Here is a 20,848-nt window from a genome sequence, read left to right on the forward strand (position 1 = left end):
ATTAAATGACTAATCAGCATGTTAGCTCCGTTACTAGACTTTATAGAAAGAATACATAAATAAACAAATATCAACAACAACAATACTACTAACTACTACTAATAATAATTAGAGGAAGAAGAAGAAGAAAAAACAAATAAAAAATATATAATATAAATCCATAAATTAACACAATGCAAGATTCCTAAATAACCTTACTAGAAATAATACATTAATAATAATAATAATAATAATAATAATAATAATATTATTAAAAGAAGTGATAAAACTAATAAAAATATGTGATATAAATTATAAAATCACTAATGAGCATAATGCCATATCCATAAATAGCTTTATTATAAATAATAAATAAATAAATACTACTACTACTACTACTACTAATAATAATAATAATAATAATAATACATCATATTAAAATAATATATTTTATATTATTTTATATATTTTATAGTCTATATAATAGAATAACCGAATAACAAAAATTCAATTGACTATTTGTAAATTATACTTTTTTTTTTTTTTTACTTATTACATAAATTGTAATTTGTTTTAAATGAATATATAATGTTAATTGTATTAAATGTAAGTAGTATTTGTGCAGGTTGGAAGAGCACGCGCCGGTGAGGATTCTTGTTAGGAGCGGTGGTGCGCGCGCATCCCTGGTGGCGCTGTGCTTGTTTAGTGTTAATGACGCGTGCCGACGCGCGCGCTCACTGCGCTTAAGCCCTATACGTGTCGACGTAAACACGTGCCGGTCCCCAGGTTAACGGGCTGCTTTCAGCATTCTCTCTCCTCCCCTAAAATCCTCCACCCATCCATCCTTCCCTTTTCTCTTTCTCTCTCCCCCTCTCTCTTTATTCTTGATCATAAACAGCAGAGGCCGTGATGGCGGACCCCGCAGCGGCAGAAGCAGCATCCTCTCCGTGTCCGACTCCGGGCCTTTCTCCGGCGGTGAGTCCGGGCTCCGAGCCTCCCTCGGCGGCTCTGTCACCGTCGGCGGGCGGCGCGCAGCGGCTCCTTTTCTCGCACGACCTGGTGTCCGGTCGGCACCGCGGTTCGCTGCGATTTGGCCTCGTGCGAATGATTCACGGAGAGGAGGACTGGACCGAGGACGAGGATGAGGACCTTGATGGCGGCGAAGGCAGAGACGGTGGAGGAGGAGCAGGAGGAGGCGGCGGTGGCGGAGGCAAAGACGGCGGCGGTGGGAACGGTACCGGCGGTGGAGGAGGCACAGGAGGCGGCGGCCGCGTCCACGCGAGTTCGGATACCGAGAACGGTGCACCGGAGTCACGGACGTGGCCTCTCGGTAGGGGCTTCGTGCGCGTGCAGTGGTATCCCGAAGGCACTAAGCAGGATGTTCGGGAAACGAAGGTAAAAAAAACAACTCAACAGCATCTGATTATTTGATGGTATTGTTTTCATTGTTCACGTCATTGTTTGATGCTTCGTTGTTGCTTCACACTTGACGTTCTCATCATCATCATCATCATCTTCATTATCCATCAGTATCCATTACATGTTCGGTTTCATGTACATCTTTATCCTGACCGATTAACGATTAATTCGCAGTGAGCGATTCATTTGCGTTTTATTCGACCCACCCTTAGCTGACCCTCCCTACCATAGGATATGACTCAAAGCACTGCTTCTGTAGCTGTGTGCAAGACAAGATACCAAAATAAACAAACAAGTAGAAATATTTCAATGAATAACTTTTAGAATACAGCAACCTATAAATAAGGGAACAAAGACAAACTAATACAAATAGGGTTCCTATCTGATCAACTAGATTCGCTTTATTATGTAGATGATGCTGCTAAAAATGTATTAGTAATGATTCAAGAAGAAAACAAAACCAGCTAAATTGCTTCTCTGGCCAGACATGACCCGATATGATGATTGTTTTAGACCTTTTATTCTAAAAACCGGCTTTAGGTGAAGGAAAAGGCACATTTATCCCCGCTGTTAAAGGAATTGTCCAGTATGTCAGCGAGTTACCACCCATCCCCACCGAGGCCGTCGGTATTGATGAGAAGCACGCTGTTGGACGGTTCCACCGCCTTCTGGACAATTCATTATTAAATGATCAAGACAATGCAAAGTGCAGCTTGTAGGTTTTGACACCATGAGCCAGACAAGCATTACTATAGTTTGCCTTTTGTGCAGCACACACACAAAAGAAGTGATTTTTACAAGCCAGGACAAACCAGAAGCCACAGTTATGAGGACAATTAGCACAAAACGCATCAGTAGAGCCCTGAGATGACCGTTGTTAAAAGGAAGTTGTATTACCCGGGCAGATTACTATATAACCATGGCAACAGGATGCATCATGCTAAATATTATTTTAACTTAATTGGCTTTTGTTGCACTTCCATGTTGAAAACGCTGCTCCTTAAACACATCCAACCTGGATTTCTCAATCAGGTTTGCTCACTGCATCATTATCTACAATCCAGGTCCTGGGTGTTGCCATCTTTAGTCCTTGGGGATTTATTTCCGTGAAGCCAATGGCCTGATTCTCAATTGCTTTGTGACTCACCATGCTGTATATATGAAATGCTCACATTTTAGACGGAGGTTTTCCATGCATTAGTGTGGACTTCTATTACATTCCTAAAAGTCACAGAGGAAAAACAATTCATTCAAAAGAATTTGGAATGCATTTTGCGTTTTTTTTTTTTTTTTTAACCTTGCACCTGATCAGCCAAACTTCATACATCCAGCTATAGAGGCATCACAGAATATTGGATCAAAACATGCTGATCTCGAATACCGAATATCATGGTTTTAGTGATAAAAATAGTTTCGCATATTCAAATTATGCAGCACAATTCAACCCATCTTTCACCCAAGTTTTTTTTGCAAGTAATGCAAGTCATTTATTATTCACAAGTAAGGCTTAATAACTGTGATGCTGATATTGTTGTGGCCTGTAACCACCACATGAGATTTTTGTCTAAATTGTGTAGATTGTTCAGCTCTGGTTTTCTGAACATTAGAGGTTCTGGGTGTTCTGATAGTGTTTTTAAATATTCGTATAATGCTGTTGCAAAATGTTAAAGATTTTCTTTTTTGTAAAAAAACACTGGAGCAGCCGTTTTGCTGATTTAAAAGCTACCAATTATCAGTCCAAGCAGGAACGGTGCCTATTATTCCCTTTTCATTCAGATTTTACACCAGAACATGATGAGGTAGACCAAATTGTTCAGGAAGAGGCAGAATTCTTTTCCTTTTTTTTTTATAATGAAGAAAATCGTTTCTTAAGAGAACGATGTTTTTATTTTTTAACCTTCTCGAAATTCAGCAATTAAATCGAGACAACTACTGGTATATAATGCGATTTAGTGTGAACCTGAAAAGTGGATTTTTGATGATGACTTGGCACATGAAAAAAAAAAATCTTTCAGCAAGCGGATTTCAGTGTTAGAACGAAAATATTGTTAAAATGCTTAAGATGGTTTTCAGCTTCTTTAGCATGACATGCAAGAACTGACCAATAGGGGCGCTCTTTAAATGATCAGGTTACATTTCTAAAGAAAAGTTTCAACTCTATTTGCTAAAGAAATGTTTTTAATGATATATTTTTTTAAATGTATAAACGAGAAAAATATTTAAGAATGCGATTTTAAAACTATATTAAAATGGTATTTAAAAATCTTTACCATTGCCAGCTAGTGCACTGCATCAGCACAGTTATCATTGTTTGCCTATCTTTGAATGTGATTACTCATAAAGTTGCTTTCATTAAAGCCTCATCAAGACGCTCCTCTTGAACCCGTACATCGTCGGTCAGGCTCAAGGGTGGATGACGTCTATGCTAACGAAGCCACTTTTTGTCCTTGAATGGTGATTAGCTCCTCTTTTGTGTAAGGCTCTGTACACCCAATATTATGTTTAGTTTTAGAGAGTTTTTCAGCCAGTTATTATTCTGACATTTAGCTGGTTCTTATATAACAAACAAAAGTTAACACTGTATAGTTTGTTTAAATTGACCCACTCGGTTTGTATACTGCAATAAATATAGAAATTGTGCAATTAGTGATGAATATGTGCATTGGTGAGAGTGTCATAAATTAAAAAACTGAGTACAGAGAGAAAGAGGGAAAGCATAATCTGACAAATGATAAAGAACAGGCTAGTGATTATGAAGCATATGCGAGTTTGTTAGTGCAGAGCAGAGACAGGGAGTTAAGGATACCCCTAAACACCCTGCCCTGCAAACTGTCATGCAACAATGTGTAAGGGAAAGTGTTCACGGTTTGTTTGAGAGATGAACATACGTCAGGTTGTCCTGAACTACTACAAAAGTCTCCAGTGTGTTTCTTGTGTCAGACAGGAACTAGGAGCAAGTTATCTTAGGTTTACCTTTCGTTGTGTCATTGCTTTATTGAGCTGTATGTGCGCTGAATTAGAGGCCATCGTACGCAGTAGATTCAGTGTACGAAATCTACCATATTTCTTGTGTTGCGTCTTGTGTCCTTAGTGTCAAGTTTTCCATTTGGTAGATTTGCCCGGTGGTGGTGTCTGCTGTTCTGCTGTAATTAAAACAATTAGCAAACAGGTGGCAGCTTTCCCTGAGCTTCCCATACTAGGACATATACTGTGAAAACAGGCATAATTGAAACCTAAATCTTAAGAATGTATCTGCTCCTTGGACCACCTAGTGATGTAAAAAAAAAAAAAACTGTTAGATTGGTGGGAGCTATGTATTTATGAGAACACTGGAACATTTAGTGATATTTTACCAGTCTTACAGACTTTCAGCTTTAATGTGAGAAAATCTGCACCAAAACCCATTGAACTTTCGTACCAGATGTATTTGGGGTTTGTCAGTCAACAATCAGAGAAGATTTCACTAGTAAATGCAGAGTTTACCACATGATGTGAACTATTATATATATTAATAGTATATATAATATTATTAGATTACTAATATAAGAAATCCTCAAAAAAAAAAGCTTAACGTTCTGGAACAGCATCCAGACAGAACTCGGCTTGTGTCATATGATGAGAATAGTAAAAACAAGGAAAGGAACTGCTTATGATCCAAAGCATACTACCTCATCTTATGCCGCATATGTATGGCCCTGAACTGGATCTCTTGTATTTATTGATGTGAATTTTGTCAAAAGGATACGTTTCAAATGGTATACTCTGTATAATATGTGGCTGAATGTCTAATGCTCACATTAAGCCAAAACCCCTCGAATATTGCTGAACAGTGCAGATAAATATTTGCCATGCAACCCAAGACAAGGCAAGAGAAGTGGAATTTTCAGCAGTGACAGAGTCAGTCACCTGACACGAATGCGTTTGAACATGCTTTTCATTTGCTAAAAGTAAAACCGAAGGAAAGACCATAAACAGGATTTAATGACAACTTCAGTACGTTTGACGGAGCATCACCAGGGAAAGAAACATGCTTTTGGTTCCCAGGCTTCAGTCAGTCAGTGACTGCATTGAATTTGGGACCAATTATTAAAGATAACAATTTCTTACAGTTCTTTTAGTTTTGGTCCATATAAAAACCCTTTCACTAGATTTCTATGTAAATACTCATAAAGTAAAACTGAAGTCTGCACTTTAAGCTTATATTCCTAGACTTGTTTGTCTCATACGTCTATTTGTCCCACATTAGTCGTATTTTTTCATTTCTAATGATGGCACATAGTGGGTGAAATGTTAAACGGTTGCGTACGGTACCATTATGTTGCCTTAGTAACCAGTTTACCATGTGACAAGATTTGTTCTGGAACTTGAGATTTTGGTTAAAACCTACTTTATTTAAACCCAGGACCCGAAATCGCCCTGCAAATCCAAAACACCAGGTTTAAACTATGAAAGAAAGTGGGTTTCAAATTGGTGGAAAAGCAAACTACAGCACTTCAGACTTAAGAGCACGTTTACATTTAGCATAGGTGTTAGCATCTCACCATTAGCCATTGTCAGTGAGTGGTCCTATCTAGTGTTTTGTTATATCAGATGTGAATCTGTAATGGAATTAACTAGTCTGGGCTTTATATGCTCTGTATCAAGTTTCTCTTGCTATGTCCTTTTATTCAGTTAGATTGAGCAAAGATGAGCAGGTATGAAAGGACACACCTACACTGCCGTGTCTACCCTCTGTATGTAAATGTGATAGACAAAGAGATTAAATTAATCCAGTCGCACGCTTGGATGAGCTCCATGGGAAGATTCTTTAATCAGTGACAGACTGTGTTGTGCCCGTGTGCACAGATCTTCCGAACGCAATGTGTTGTGCGTAGGATCTCAGCATTGTAGTATTTTATGAATAGAAACGTAAAAAGAAACTTATCCACACGTTTCCCCCTGAATAAAAAGAGATGAACCAGTCAATATGTGGATGTAGAATTATGAGACAATATGATCTATCGAATGAGCGAACACCTTGCAGCCCCCTCTCTTCAAACATTACATTCAAGGTGAATGGAGAATGTTTTATTTTATTATATTTTACATTTTAAACTATTAAATCTTCACTAAATATATTAGGGTGAAGTAAAATCTTTGCTATTGTATACAGCTAACACAATTTACGTGGGTGTAGTAGGGATGTTTAAGAATGACCAATTTTGGTCTGAAAGTGGGGGAAAAAATGTATAGTCTTAAAACAAAGCAAACAAATATTTTTAGGGTTAATGATGTCTTTGTCTTTAACTTTGTGTGTCAGTGTGACTCGGTGTGTGTGTGTGTGTCGGTGTGTGTGTCGGTGTGTGTGTGTGTCCCTAGCCTCAAGAGCTGCAAATAATTTGACACATAGTCTGCTGTGTGAGTCTATATGTGCATGTCCTTGTGCTGAAGTGTGTAAAGCTCTGTTTCCCGCTAGTTCCTTCACCATAGTTGAGGTGTTGGCTGCGAGAGGTACAACTGCATCACACTGTGTGATGCAGTATGTCGGCCAAAATTAACCAGGCATAACATTATGACCACCTGCCTAATATTGTGTTGGTCTTCTTTTGCTGCCAAAGCAGTTCTGACCCATTGAGCATTAACAGCATTAACCTCTTCAGCAATTCAGCTCGTCTGTTGAATCGGACCACACGGACCAGCCTTCGCTCCCTGCATGCATCAACGATCCTTGGCCGGCCATGACCCTGTCGCCGGTTTACCACTGTTCCTTCCTTGGACCACTTTTGATAGATACTGACCACTGCAGACCGGGAACGTCCCACAAGAGCTACGGTTTTGGAGATGCTCTGAACCAGTCATGTAGACATCACAATTTAGCTTTTGTCAAACTCACTCAAATCCTTATGCTTGCCTATTTTTCCTGCTTCTAACACATCAAATTTAAGGACAAAATGTTCACTTGCTGCTTGAGATATCCCACCCACTAACAGATGCCATGATGAAGGGATAATCAGTGTTATTCACATCACCGGTCATAATGTTATAATTTCATATTATGCCTGATCAGTGTGTATATATTCATTAGACTATTGTTCATCCCATTGCTTTGTGCCAATTGTTTTTGCTGTAATATCCAAAAATCCAAATTATATAACAAATAAAAAGTGATTATAGTGAATATCAGCTCAGCTGTTTGCTTGAGGCCCGTATTTCGTATAACTGCACAGTTACCAAGCGATATTACCAGTGTGATTTTACACTTTTTAGGCACTCAGGAATTCAAAATTTGCACTAAAGATATTTTAATGATAAATTTAGTCTGTGTGCTTTTAAATGGTCCGTTAATACCATTATCGTTTAAAACCTTAAGACCCCTACAGCTCATAATGCGAAATGTTAGCTTCACTGCAAAACACAAAATAAAGAAACACTCATTTTATCTGTCCAGTGCTCAAGCTGTGGAAGCATATATTATTCATGCATCATATGACTGCATGTGTGTACCATGGAAACAAGTGCCTGTGAGGAAAAAAATTTAAACCACGCATTCCTTGGTTTTAATGTGAACAGGTGGAGATTTTGTAACGTTCTAAATTGTAGATTATCCACACACAAATATTTCATGCAATATCAATGTTTTTTTTTCGTAGTTGTTTTTTCAGTGTTGCCTTTCTTAGGTTTATCCTGCACGCTCAATGTTAAATACCGAGGTAACAGGGAGTTGAAGGAAATTAAGTTGGTGTGTATGCGTATGCACGTGGGCGTGTCTGCAGTTTTAAGGTGTGCCTCTTCCTCTGCTGCAGTCCACTGCTGCAGTCCCTCCCTCTTGCCCTCGTCTTGCTCAGGGAGGGTAGGTAGCGTTCAGCTCATTAGCACAGGGAGTAAAAACAAACACGGCGACCGAGCAGATCCGTATCGATCCGCTGTAATCAATCCCTGCCTCCGAATTTCGAGCCCAGCCGAGCGACGGTTGTTGTCGTAAGCTTAAAACAACTTCGCCTCGTTTCTCTAAGCAAGACTTTCAACTATAGTCTTTCAGAAAATAATGATAATAGATGGTTTTGAATCTTTTTGCTTCTCATTGTTGGGAGGGAGGCAGCAGGTGTGTCGTGCAACTGGCTGCTTAGAATTTACAATGAGCTCGAATAATAATACACAACAGAATAGCCGTGTGTTTGTGTGTGTGAGAGAAAGCGAGCGAGTGAAGACGAAGCGAAGTTGCTGAGATGCTTATATCCACCTGACGCTGCTGTAATGCATCAATGACTGAGTGTGTTGATGCAGCCTGCCTTACTGTTACCACCCTGCTTATTGTGAGGCATATTACTTTATGCACTGTAGTAGCTGTAATGCGTTCTTATTTTACCAGCCTTTCTTTATTTTCTCTCCCTTAATGTTGAAAAAAAAAACAAAAAAAACAGGGAGATGATCTCATACTTTTAACCCAAACAAAAGATAATATACATAATAATTTTAGGCAAGTTGCATACACATTGTGAGTGCAACACAATGCCCTGTTTTAATGCTCCAAGTATCCGTTTTTGGAGTTAAACCTGAAGTGGGCATATCCTACAACACAACAAAATGGGATGGGAAATTCCAGCACTGTCACAGTGTGTGTGAATTCAGGTTCTTGACAGTTCCTCAACCTCAGCTACATCACTTGAGTTTATTGTATATTTCAACTACTGATGTAGAAAAAGAAAATTAGTTTTTCAATCAAAATTATGTATTAGATTACATATTTTTTGTTCTTCTGTTATATAAATAGAATTATTGATGTTCAGCAACGTTTTTATTTAAGAATTGTAATGAATTGTTTATAGCAGGAAATATTTTCTTATTTGCAGACATTCTGTTATTCTGTACGTTCTGCCAATCTGATCACATTTTTTTAAACTTGGTACTGATAATGATTGTTATTCCAGTGGAAACCCAGTGCCGTAAACACATGGATAAAAAATTTGGATCATGCTTCATTTGAGCACAATGAGTAGCTGTTAAAAGGTGTAATGCAAACACAATACGTTCTCAAGCTGTTGCACATTCTGCCTTGGTCGTGGTGGTGTTAAAGTGAGAGCTGATCCTGTCTGATTTTTCCAGTCATTTTTGTTAGATTTCGCTGCAGTTGAGAGCCAAGGTGGGGCACGAGCGTTAGCAAGAAAAACCTCTATTGTGTTCACTCTGTTGCGAAATAGGCCAGGTGGAGTGTTCTTTTTTTTTTTTTTTTTTTTTTCTTCCCCACATATATAATAAACATACGTGAGTCACTGAAGAGTCAATATCAGAACTGCATCCCTCCTATTGTTTAAAAATGCAGGCTGTGAGGAGAGCGTTGCCTCACCCCTGCGCAGCTCGGCTGCATAAATGACATCATCTCCAGCCAATCGGCTTGTCCTATCTCTATCTGTCGAGCCAAGACTATATTACAGCATGACTGTGAGATTTAGGATGTTGCCGAGTGCACTGGTTGCTATTAATAGTCACCCAGCTTTCACGTCAGCAAAAAAGTCTCTAGATATTGCTGCGTAATCGGGCTGTGTGCATTTAATTGCATTTTTTAGCCTGTGGAAAGGTGCTAAATCAGTGTTTGGCTTATGCCACGTTTGGATTTGTGTTGGCATACCTGTTAAAAGGAGTCATATCGATCAGTTTGAAATGATTGTGTTCCTGCTGCAAAACCTAAAAAAAGCTCAAATCAGCAGTGTATCGGTAAAGAAAGCAAAAGCAAAGACCTCACTCAAAGACGTGAATGCATTTTCTTGCATTTTGGAACCCTGAATGCTCTTCAGAAACTGGCGACAGACATACTAAACTCACCGTAATATGTCTTGCTGTGTTTTCTCTCAAATACTCTCATGTCACTTATTTAAAGAATGATTTGCTGTGCACTCTGGGTATCAACTTGCCTTGTTAGTGAGCTTGTAATTTTTGTATATACTGAGGTTGAATATGATTTGAGATTCATTCATGGGTTGTATTTATTTAAGCGCAAAATAATGTCTTGTTACATTTCAGCTGTGTTAATGCTATGCTGATTTACATTTAGTGATGCTGACAGACCTATATACAGTATCTTACAAAAGTGAGTACACCCCTCACATTTCAGCAATGATTTTAGTATATTTTCTCAAGGGACAATGCTATAGAAATTAAACTTGGATATATTTTAGAGAAGTCAATGTGCAACAATGTATAGCAGTACAGATTTACTGTCCTCTGAAAACAAATTAACATACAGCCATTACTGTCCAAATAGCTGGCAACCAACGTGAGTACGCCCTAAGAGATAACAGCTGTACTTCATTTAACCATGCAAAGCCACATGTCCTGTTCATCATGTTTGTTTTTGTCTGCTTCATAGGACCATACAAATGTGTGTATGTTGTTTTAGAGCAGTTACAATTTGGTACTTTCAGTACAATTTTCTCATACTGACCGCTGGATGTTCAACATGGCACCTCATTGCAAAGAACTCTCTGAGGATTTGAGAATTAGAATTGTTGCTCTACACAAAGATGGCCGAGGCTACAATACGAAAAGATTGGTAACTCCCTGAAAGTGAGATACAGTGCATTGGCCTTGTAACTGTCGACCAAAGAAGTCCTCGTTCTGTGCATCAGGTGCAGAAGCTGGCTTCAATAAACAGACGCATGAGTGCTGCCAGCATTGCTTTAGAGGTTGTCGAAGCGGAAGGTCCCTTGTCAGTGCTCAGACCAGACACCGCACGCTACAAGAAGTCAGTTTGCATGACCGTCGTCCCAGAAGGAAACCTGTTCTGAAGCTGTTTACAAGAAAGCCCACAAACAGCTTGCTGAAGACAACATACCCAAGAGCATAAATTACTGGAACCATGTCCTGTGGTCTGATGAGACTAAGATAAACTTGTTCGGCTCAAATTGTGTACAGCATGTGTGGCGACACCCTGGTGAGGAGCACCAAGAAATTTGTCTTACATACAGTCAAGCATGGTGGTGGTAGCATCATGGTCTGGGGCAGCATGAGTGCTGCTGGTACTGGGGAGCATGGATTCCAATATGTACCGTGATATTCTGAAGCAGAACATGATGCCCTCCCTTTAGAGACAATGCCAAACGGCAATTTTCCAACATAACGATCCTAAACCCACCTCCAAGATGATAACTGCTTTGCTGAAGGTGAAGGAGTGGCCAAGTAAGTCTCCAGACTTGAACCCTTATGAGCAACCTGTGGGGCTTCCTCAAGCAGAAGATGGAGAAGCATCATTTGTGTAACATCGAGCAGCTCCATGATGTCTTTATAGAGGAGTGAAAGAGGATCCCAGCAACAACCTGTGCAGCTCTGGTGAATTCCATGCCCAGAAGGATTAAGGCAGTGCTAGATAACAATGGTGCTCACACAAAATATTGACACTTTGGACACAGTTTTGACATGTTTTGACACTCACTTTTGTTGGCAGTTATTTAGACAATAATTGCTGTATGTTGTGTTATTTTTAGAGGAGGTAAATATGTACTGCTATACAAGCTGCACATTGACTACTCAAAAACATATCTAAATTTCATTTCTATAATATTGTCCCTTAAGAACATATAATAAAATCGTTGCTGAAATATGACGGGTGTACTCACTTTTGTGAGATACTGTAAAAGGCAAAGCTTATGGAGAGCTGAAAATGATGGAAAGGATGACTAAATATGAAAGAACACTTTCTAAACAAAGTGTTTGCTAAAATATCCAGTAAAGCAGCTCAGCCACTGCAGAGCATCAGCTACAACAGTCTCAAATTGATCAGTTTGCTTGAAATAATAAAATAATTGAAATAATTGGTTTGGGTTTCTGTCTTAATTTTAAACAATCCAAACCGGCCTTCTGAAGCCAGAAATCAACAATTATCCATTAGATAAATGGCAACAGAATAGGAAAAAATTATTTGAAATGAACTAGACTGACCCATGGATGTTTTTAAAAGGAAGAAAGAAACATCGAACAACCTAAAACTACATCTACTGCAAAATAATTGGACTTTCCTAATTATAATGCAATTAAACGTCATTCTTTATTAGGACTGACTATAAAAGACTTGTTTTTGAAGATAGAACTTAGCAAAAGATTAAATTTTTTTTGTCAAAAATATAATATAAAAATATAAAGATAGCTGCTGAAGCTGATAAACCAGAATACAGGTAACAGGAAACTATCAAGTGACTTATTTTTTTTTATTATTATTAAATTTGGAATGGAATAAAATAAAAAAACTATTTAAACTTGACTATCTAATTCACACACAGTAAGGGTACATTATAGACTCCTGGCCAATTTTACAATTTAAAGCTAATTTAATAAAGGTCACTTTAGTAAGCCACCTTGTATGTAAATTTACACTGAGTCAGGAGCTCTGGATTTTCAGGAACACCACATTTCTTGTGTAAATGCGCCCACATATAAATTAGTTCATATCCTGTATGAATAAATGAATCCCATGGTTTGAATGTGCTCCATGCAAATAGGATGACACCTTCATTAATCAGTCCTCAATATACCTGCTGAAGATGGTAATTACTCATTTTCTATGGCTTTATTTATTTTTGTTGAGAAAGCACTCTGTGGACAAATGTTCCTGAACACCTGACTTTTCCAGCCTTTTTATGGTTCTTCCACAAACTGTTACCATAGTGCTGAAGGTACACAATTGTACAAGATGTCTTTGGATGCAGTAAGGTTAAATTGATCTTTTTCTTAAACTAGGAGACCCAAACCTGCATTACAATCCCTCTGTGCACAAAGCCACCTCCATGAAGAGATGGCTTACATGGATTAGAGTGGAAGATCTTAAGTTTAGATAGATCTCTGACCTCAACCCAAGTAAACACCTTTGGGTTGAATTGAAACACCGACCGCACCCCAGGACTTCTCATCCTACATCAGTGCCTGACTTTACTAATGCTCCTGTGGCTGAATGAGCACATAGTTCTACAAGCATGCTCCAAAATCTAGTTGAATATTTTCTAGATGAGTGGAGGTTATTATAACGGCAAATGGGGACTAAATGCGGAATGGGATGTTCAGAAAGCACTTTTAATATCTGTATAGAATTTGCATCTTTTCATCACTAATTATTTTACTCTGTTTCCAAAAGTAATATCCCTTGTCCTCTCTGTTTTCCAATGGCTAAGTCTTCTGTGTGTCAAATTCTGATTGTTTTTACTAACTGATGCTGTAAAAACATATGTTTGTAGACTAAGATGTTTTTGGATCCTGACGTACGGAGCAGTAAATGGGGTTCTAGTGCTCCACTGCCAGTTAATACCTTGAAGTTCACTTAAAAAGCCTGCCATTGCTGAAGGGAACAAGAGATCGCCTGCTGCAATTAGAACTAACTCAGCTTTCTCTCTCTTTCTATTTCACAGCTGAAACTTGAAGATCGATCCATTGTGCCTCGAGACTTTGTGCGCCGAATGAATTCAAACGTGAGTCGCCCACTTATCACCTCGGTTTGTTAATTACAAAGTGCGCGGTCCCCGTCCCCCCCCTGGGCCTGTATCGGGTCCGGCCTCACACTTCACGATTTTTAATCAAACTGTTCTCAGTTGTCAAATGTTAATAGACCTGATTTAATCCGCACCACCGAACAGATAAAATTGTTTGGAACTAATATCAGTCGGCTATTAGAGATTAAAGCGTGTGATGGAAACTGGTGTGACAAGGCTGTGAGTGACCATGTGGCTTTTGGCTCCTGCAGGATAAGCAGTGTGGTATAGTGACCAACATTAACACAGAGTGTGCAGTGAAGCTGGTGGGGACAAACTGTTGTTTATATCCTGTAAACAGTCGAGACCTGCAACACATCTGGGTAAGTTTTATATACCTTCAGTGGCTCGATATTTCTGAAAAAAAAAAAAGTTCTAGTCACTATATACTTTATTAAAAACAAAATGGTGAGGAAAACAAAAAACATCTAGTGAGCAGTAGTAATGGAAGAGTTTGAAAGAGGGAATTTGCTTGATTTCTCTTAAAAGGGGCCTGTGCCCACTGTAACCTCATTCATACCTTGAATCTGAAATCTGATTTGGTATCATCACCTCTCCCTAAAAGTTTAACATACGCATTTTGAGACGCTTTTCCGCACAGCCTGTTTAAGAGTTTCTTATACAGATTACACATAGTTTTCTCTTTTTTTTTTTTAGCTTTTAGTTGTTATATATAGAATGTGTTCAACAACATTCACCAGAATCATCATTTCTATCTGTAATTTTACTTCATATTTTGGTTTGCTTTTATGAAAAATGTTCCCCGTCTTTGTAGTGATATGGTAATTATTAATCATTGTTGTTCTTTCTTTCTTTTTTTCCGATCTGTCCTGTAGTGTTTTATGTATAGTGATTACGTTGTGTATGACTTCTGGCTGGGGAAGGTGTATGACCTGAGCAATCGCATCATCCTAAAGCTGTCCAATGGCGCACGGTATTCTACTTCATTGTTTTTCCAGGGTCATTATAGGTTTTAAACATAGACGGGTGTAGGAACGACTACAGTGACTGGAAACAAAGACTTTATGTTAATGCTTCCTGACTAATTTGTTCTTGATGATGCCATTATAGCAGGTCTCTTTCCAATCACGATAGTCATCTCTGCATGTTACCAGTCCTCATTGTGTCTGCTGTAGGTAAAGAACTGTTATTGCCTAGTGTAGCTTTAATTAGTGGAACTTTAGCAGGTGTTTTCAGCTTTTATTAGAGCTGGTGTAAGAGTGAGCTGTGGCTTTCTGTGTGATCGTTAGAAAAACTGCTTCATCATTTTTGTGCAGATGTTCAATGAGTGAAGAAGATGGAGCCAAACTCTATGATGTTTACCCACATGTCAGCGATTCGGTAAGATTTCATCTGGCTGAGTATCATTGGTGTTTTTTTTTTTGTTTTTTTTTTATATATATATATATATATATATATATATATATATATATATATATATATATATATATATATATATATATATATATATATATATATATAATTGTTTATTTTGGGTGCTCGTTCATGCCAAAATAAGTAACCTACAATACATTTAGAAACTATTCAAAATATGCATTTCATACCCCATAATGCCAAGAAAGTAAAAACTGGAATTATTTTGGCTCAAATGCTTGAAATTTGACTCTAGCCATGAGGCAAAAAAAAAAAAAGAAAACAGATCAAGACGCTAGTGCTATTGGTTCTTTGGCGTTTAATGTCCAGCTTTAAGAATTTATCTTAAAAGTAGAACATCCTGATCATTTCGCATATCAAGGAAGTGAATAAATGAAGGATGGAAGGAATTAAGACATTTGTTAAAGTATGCTGAAATAAGTAGAACAGTTAAGTAGATCATCTCTTTAGAAAAAAAAAACTTAAATGTAAAACACACCCACACACAGCTGTATTACCCAAATGTAAACTATTTAATTAAATGATTCCCATTTATTTAATTTTATTTGTGGCAATTTGATTACTCAATTTAATCACTATAATAAAAAAGTGCATTTGCATTACTTAGATTTATTCTATTTTTATGAAATATAATTTTGTTATTTAACCGTGCAGACATTTTATGTAAAATTGTTTTAAAAATGTAATCTGTTCTAATGTTGATCACAAATATTAATAACATTAAACTGCATTAATAAAAAATTATAAGCAATTTTATGTTTTACATTCCTCCCCCTAACCGTACCAAAATTGTGCCGAACCATGAATCGTTACACCCCTGATATTTAGTTTTAATCTGTAAAACACAGAACAACTTATTTAGCTGTTTATAGTTTTCTGGTATAAATGATGGTTAAATCAAAGTCTTGCTTTTATTAATTGTACATCTGTATTTCTATCATTTTCATGCCTTCTGTTTTTTCATGTGGCAGCATAGCCATCAGTATCGAGTGTAAGCATTACCAAATAACAGTCAAATAGTAGCACGTCAGAGCACCATATCAAACCCAGTACAGTGTATTTGCGGTAATAGGAAAGCAACTAATTTATGGAAGCTTTTAACATCTCCGGTCTGTTGTGAGGAATTTAATGTGTAAGAAGTTGAGGAAAGCCATAACAGAGCCACATCTGTTCCAAAATTTCCCACAGTTCATTTGTTGAGTCTCTGAATACGTTTTTGAAATATGATTTCTGTCACTAAAATGTTTCCTGCATCCTTCCGGTTGACAACCCCTGCTGAACAACAGTATGCTGTTATTCCCCAAGCAGCTTCCATCCTTCTGTGCTGGTTAAAAATGTTTAGTTAATAACCCTCCATTTTACTAAACATTGTATTTTCAAGCAGTAAACACAATGTCTTGCAAAAGTATTCAGACCCCTAACCAATTGTCTCATATTACTGAATTGCAAGTGGTGCATTGAATGGTGCATATTAGAAATAAAGTAATAAATAAGGGAAATAGTATAACATTATATTCAAATGTTTAGATATCCCAGTGAGCAAGGTTGGATCAATAATCAGGAAATGCAGGCTGCACCACACCACACAGGCATTCCTTAAAACTCTTCCGTGCACTAAGAAGAATGAAACTTGTGAAAGATGCAGTAGAGTGGCTAACAATTACTTTGAAGGAGCTACAGAGTGTCTGGGAGTAGTGTAATGGTGTACCAGTCAGACATTTTAAAAGTACTGCATAAAGCTGGCCAGCGTGGTAAGCGGCAAGAAAAATAAGTTTCTTAAAATAAAATAAAAAATACTTTGGAAAATCATGGTATTTGACATGTGAGTGACCTAGCTGCAATGGGGGAGAAGGTTTTGTGGTCAGATGAGACCAAGATAGAGCTTTTTGGCCACAACTTAATGCTGTATGTGTGGCACAAACCTAACAAATCCCATGCCTCAAGATGCACCATGCCTACAGTGTGGTGGTGGCAGCATTATGCTGTGGGGATGCTGTTTAACAGAAGGGAGTGGGCATATTGGTAATTGAAAGCAGAATGATAGAGCAAAATATAGTAAAATGCTGAAAAAGAACCTGCTTCAGTCAACTAAAAAACGGTCAAGAGAAAATTCACCTTCCAGCAGGACAATGAGCACAAGCCCTTGAGTGGTGCAGTGTTGAGCTCAATACTACTGTGAATCTATGACACTAAAAGCTATTAATACAGCAAAGGGTGGTTTTGACCAAATGTTTGTGTTTTACTTTTCACTAAAATATTTCCCAAGAAAAAGTCACTTTACTGTAATTGATTTGGAAGTAAAATAGTGAACAGAATGTAATTTCAAGGCACCATTTGTCAGGTTTTTTTCCTTTTTATTTATTGTGATCAGAAACATCCACAGTTTGCTCTATTTCACCTTTACTGTAGTTACCACCTGGTTTGTCCTCCACAGAAAATGATTAACATTGTTATTGCATTAGGATTAAGATAATTGTTTGCTGTGAACACTCTATTATCTTGTTCCAGGGGCTGTTCTTTGACGAGGTGTACGGCTTTTACCCAGGTCAGGTCCTCATCGGGCCGGCTAAGGTCTTCTCAAACGTGCAGTGGCTGTACGGCGTGAAGCCTGTCCTCAGCAAGAAGAGCAAATTCAGAGTGGTGGTGGAGGAGGTAAATCATGTCTGAACACCTGCTCAGCTTCACACAGTGCTGAGGTGGATAGAAATCACGTTTGATTACAAAAGAACGTGCCAGGGGCCTTTTTATCGACACAATTGTTGTTTTGATCTTAAAATGCACATAAACAAATTCCTTATTCACCAGTATTATCTGTAACATATTATACAGCTTTTTGGAGCCATGTTTGTTAAACCAACTCTTCTTTCTCAGTACTCAAGATTATAAATATAATAATAAACAATTATACACTTTCTCAAAGAAATATATTTCAGTTTTAAGGTGTTAAATCCACTATAATCACAGATTTCTGGACTTTAAAGCAGGCAACATTCATCCGTCGTTCCGGTTTGTTTTAACTAGGTGCAGGTTGTCGAGCTCAAAGTGACGTGGATCACGAAGAGCTACTCACCTCAAGGCTCGGACAGCGTCTTCCCTCCTCAATCAACCATCACACAGGAAAACCTTTGCAGGTATGTACACCTTTACATCAGAATATAACCAATCTACTAAATGATGTCCAGCAGAGATAGAAATCACAATGGAATATTTTCTATCAGGGATGTAACTATGAACACATTATTCAGATTAAACAGATAAAGCTTGCAGACGCTTGTGTCTATTTCTGTCTTGACCCCCTACCCCCCCACCCCTGGCTGTCTGTGTTTTTTTTTTTTTTTTTTTCCTTCCTGTACCCTTTTTGGTGTATCTCTCTATCTGCGTGCTTCTTTATCTGTTTCTGTGTCTAGCTTTGATATCCATTCTCCTTTTTTCCCATTTCTGCCTCTTAATTGGCTGTCTGTATGTTTCGGTCTGCCTGTCTTTAGCTCCCTTTCAATGTATTTGACTCTATGTATCTGTTTATCTTTCTGTCTGTGTACCTGTCTATTTCTTAGGGATATAACTAAATATGAACATATTATGCAGATTAAACAGACAAAGCTTGCAGAAGCTTGTCTCTTTTTTTCTTCTGGCTGTCTTTCCCATCTCTCTCTTTTATATCTCTCTATCTGTCTGCCTCTTTACCTGTTTCTGTGTCCTGTTCTGATATCCTCCTCTTTATCTGTCTTTGTATGCACCTGACTTTAAATTGGATGTCTTGTATGTTTTATCAGTTTTTAGCTTCCTTTCTATTTCAGTCAGTCAGTCAGTCAGTCAGTCTGTCTGTCTGTCTGTCTGTCTGTCTGGCTATCTGTTTACCGATCTTTGTTACTTACCTACCTACCTACCTGGCAAAATATTTTTTTAACTTCTGTCCGTTTGTTTCTTTTTCTTCTCCAGCCCCCTCTCTGTCTGCCCCTTTATCTGTTTCTTTGTCTTGCTCTGATATCCCTTTTTACTGTCTGCCTCTATCCTCCTCTTAATCTGCTTTGGTATAGATTATCTATCTATTCTATTTAACCTATTCTATCTAATCTATCTAATCTATATCTTTTTTTATCTTACTCATAATTGGGTTGAATTTTAGAATAAATATGTTCTTGTGCTTCTTTATATACCAGAATGTTTACATTTGTTTTTAAAATTTATATAAAATGATGTATGATTTAACCCAAATATATTGTCTATTGGTCTACAGTGGGAATTAGCTAAACAAATAATGTATATTTAAGATGTAGTTGCTGTGCATATCCTCAGCTGTTGTCATCGTTGTTTCATTTTTTTTTCCTTTAAATGAACATTGTGCACTGCAGTGCTGTCAGTGGTGTTGGTTACAGTCAGTCTCTGATATTCTGCTGGAAAATTCTCCCTGCAGCAGTGCAGTAATACATGATCATCTTTTCTTGCATGGCTTATAGCTATTCAAGATTTCCCCCCTGCAGTAAACTCTGAGTTGAATACACTGTCAATTTCAGAAGTATTTCCATGTAATAATGGGAATGACCTAAAATTTTTAAATGCTTTATTATGTAACATACTTAACATTCCAGGGTTTTGCAATGCATTTGCATGCATTGGATAAATCGGGCTGATATAAGCACATTCCAAATTCCATACCAATATACACCATGTGGGCAAAAGTTTGTGGACACCTGTTCATAAGATTCTTACATGCAATTTGAAGATCCACACATTCAGTCCTTTGCTGTTGTTATAGCCTCCTAGTCCATGTGAGGGGAAAATGTAATTCTACCACATCTAAAGACATTATATACAATTGTTTTGTACTAAAATAGCAATGTCTGATACCACGTGGTACTTCTTGATGTAAATCTATTGTGTTGCTAATAAAAAGACTATAGTGACAGATTTAATAATGTATGAATATTAAATGCATTTATAACCTGTGTATTTCTATTAAGCTGCTTTGTAACAATGTCAATTGTTAAGTGCTATACAAACAAAATGTGGTTACATATTGCTGTATGAGTTAAAGCACAATTAACAGCAATGCAATAACACTAATGTGCTTCTTTTGAAAATCTATAACATGACAAACAAGCCTAAAAGCTTAGGTGTATGAACAGACATGTATACATTTGTAATGGCCACTGTATGAACCAGGAAACATAAACAAGCATTATATTAATATTAAATTACATTATTACTAATATATTGCTATTATTATATGAATATTAATATTGTATAATTAAATACATCATCATGTGTTGCAACAACTATGTCTTACTTTTGGGAAACCCAGTAGGTATATTACTAATTTCAGTAAAAGTAATAAATCGAAAGCTAGAAGAATGATGACTGTGCATATGATTTTATGGCCTTTATCGCTGTCTCTAATCGTCTCCCAGTGACCTTCAAAGCAAGCAAACATTTGACTACTTTTTTGTCTTTCTGTCTCATGCAGTTAACTATTAAACTATACTTTGGGCTACATTCATTTGCATTGTATTCCAAAAACATGACATTGTTCCAGTATGACATTGTACTCAGCCAGAATGACCCAGCTG

General features: G+C 37.6%; 1 protein-coding gene across 1 annotated transcript in view; it reads left to right on the forward strand.

Annotated features, from left to right (window-relative positions):
• The first annotated feature begins 613 nt into the window (after positions 1 to 613).
• ube2o (ubiquitin-conjugating enzyme E2O) overlaps positions 614 to 20,848 on the forward strand; it is a 34,030-nt gene continuing 13,795 nt past the window's right edge. Inside the window, exons 1-7 of the mRNA XM_046857025.1 lie at positions 614 to 1,374; positions 13,767 to 13,826; positions 14,099 to 14,209; positions 14,723 to 14,820; positions 15,164 to 15,227; positions 17,790 to 17,933; positions 18,303 to 18,412. Coding sequence (XP_046712981.1) covers positions 889 to 1,374; positions 13,767 to 13,826; positions 14,099 to 14,209; positions 14,723 to 14,820; positions 15,164 to 15,227; positions 17,790 to 17,933; positions 18,303 to 18,412 — 1,073 coding nt within the window. The 5' untranslated portion in view covers positions 614 to 888. The remainder of the gene's footprint in view (positions 1,375 to 13,766; positions 13,827 to 14,098; positions 14,210 to 14,722; positions 14,821 to 15,163; positions 15,228 to 17,789; positions 17,934 to 18,302; positions 18,413 to 20,848) is intronic.

The sequence above is a fragment of the Silurus meridionalis genome, chromosome 1 (assembly GCF_014805685.1).
Source record: "Silurus meridionalis isolate SWU-2019-XX chromosome 1, ASM1480568v1, whole genome shotgun sequence".
Lineage (NCBI taxonomy): Eukaryota > Metazoa > Chordata > Actinopteri > Siluriformes > Siluridae > Silurus > Silurus meridionalis.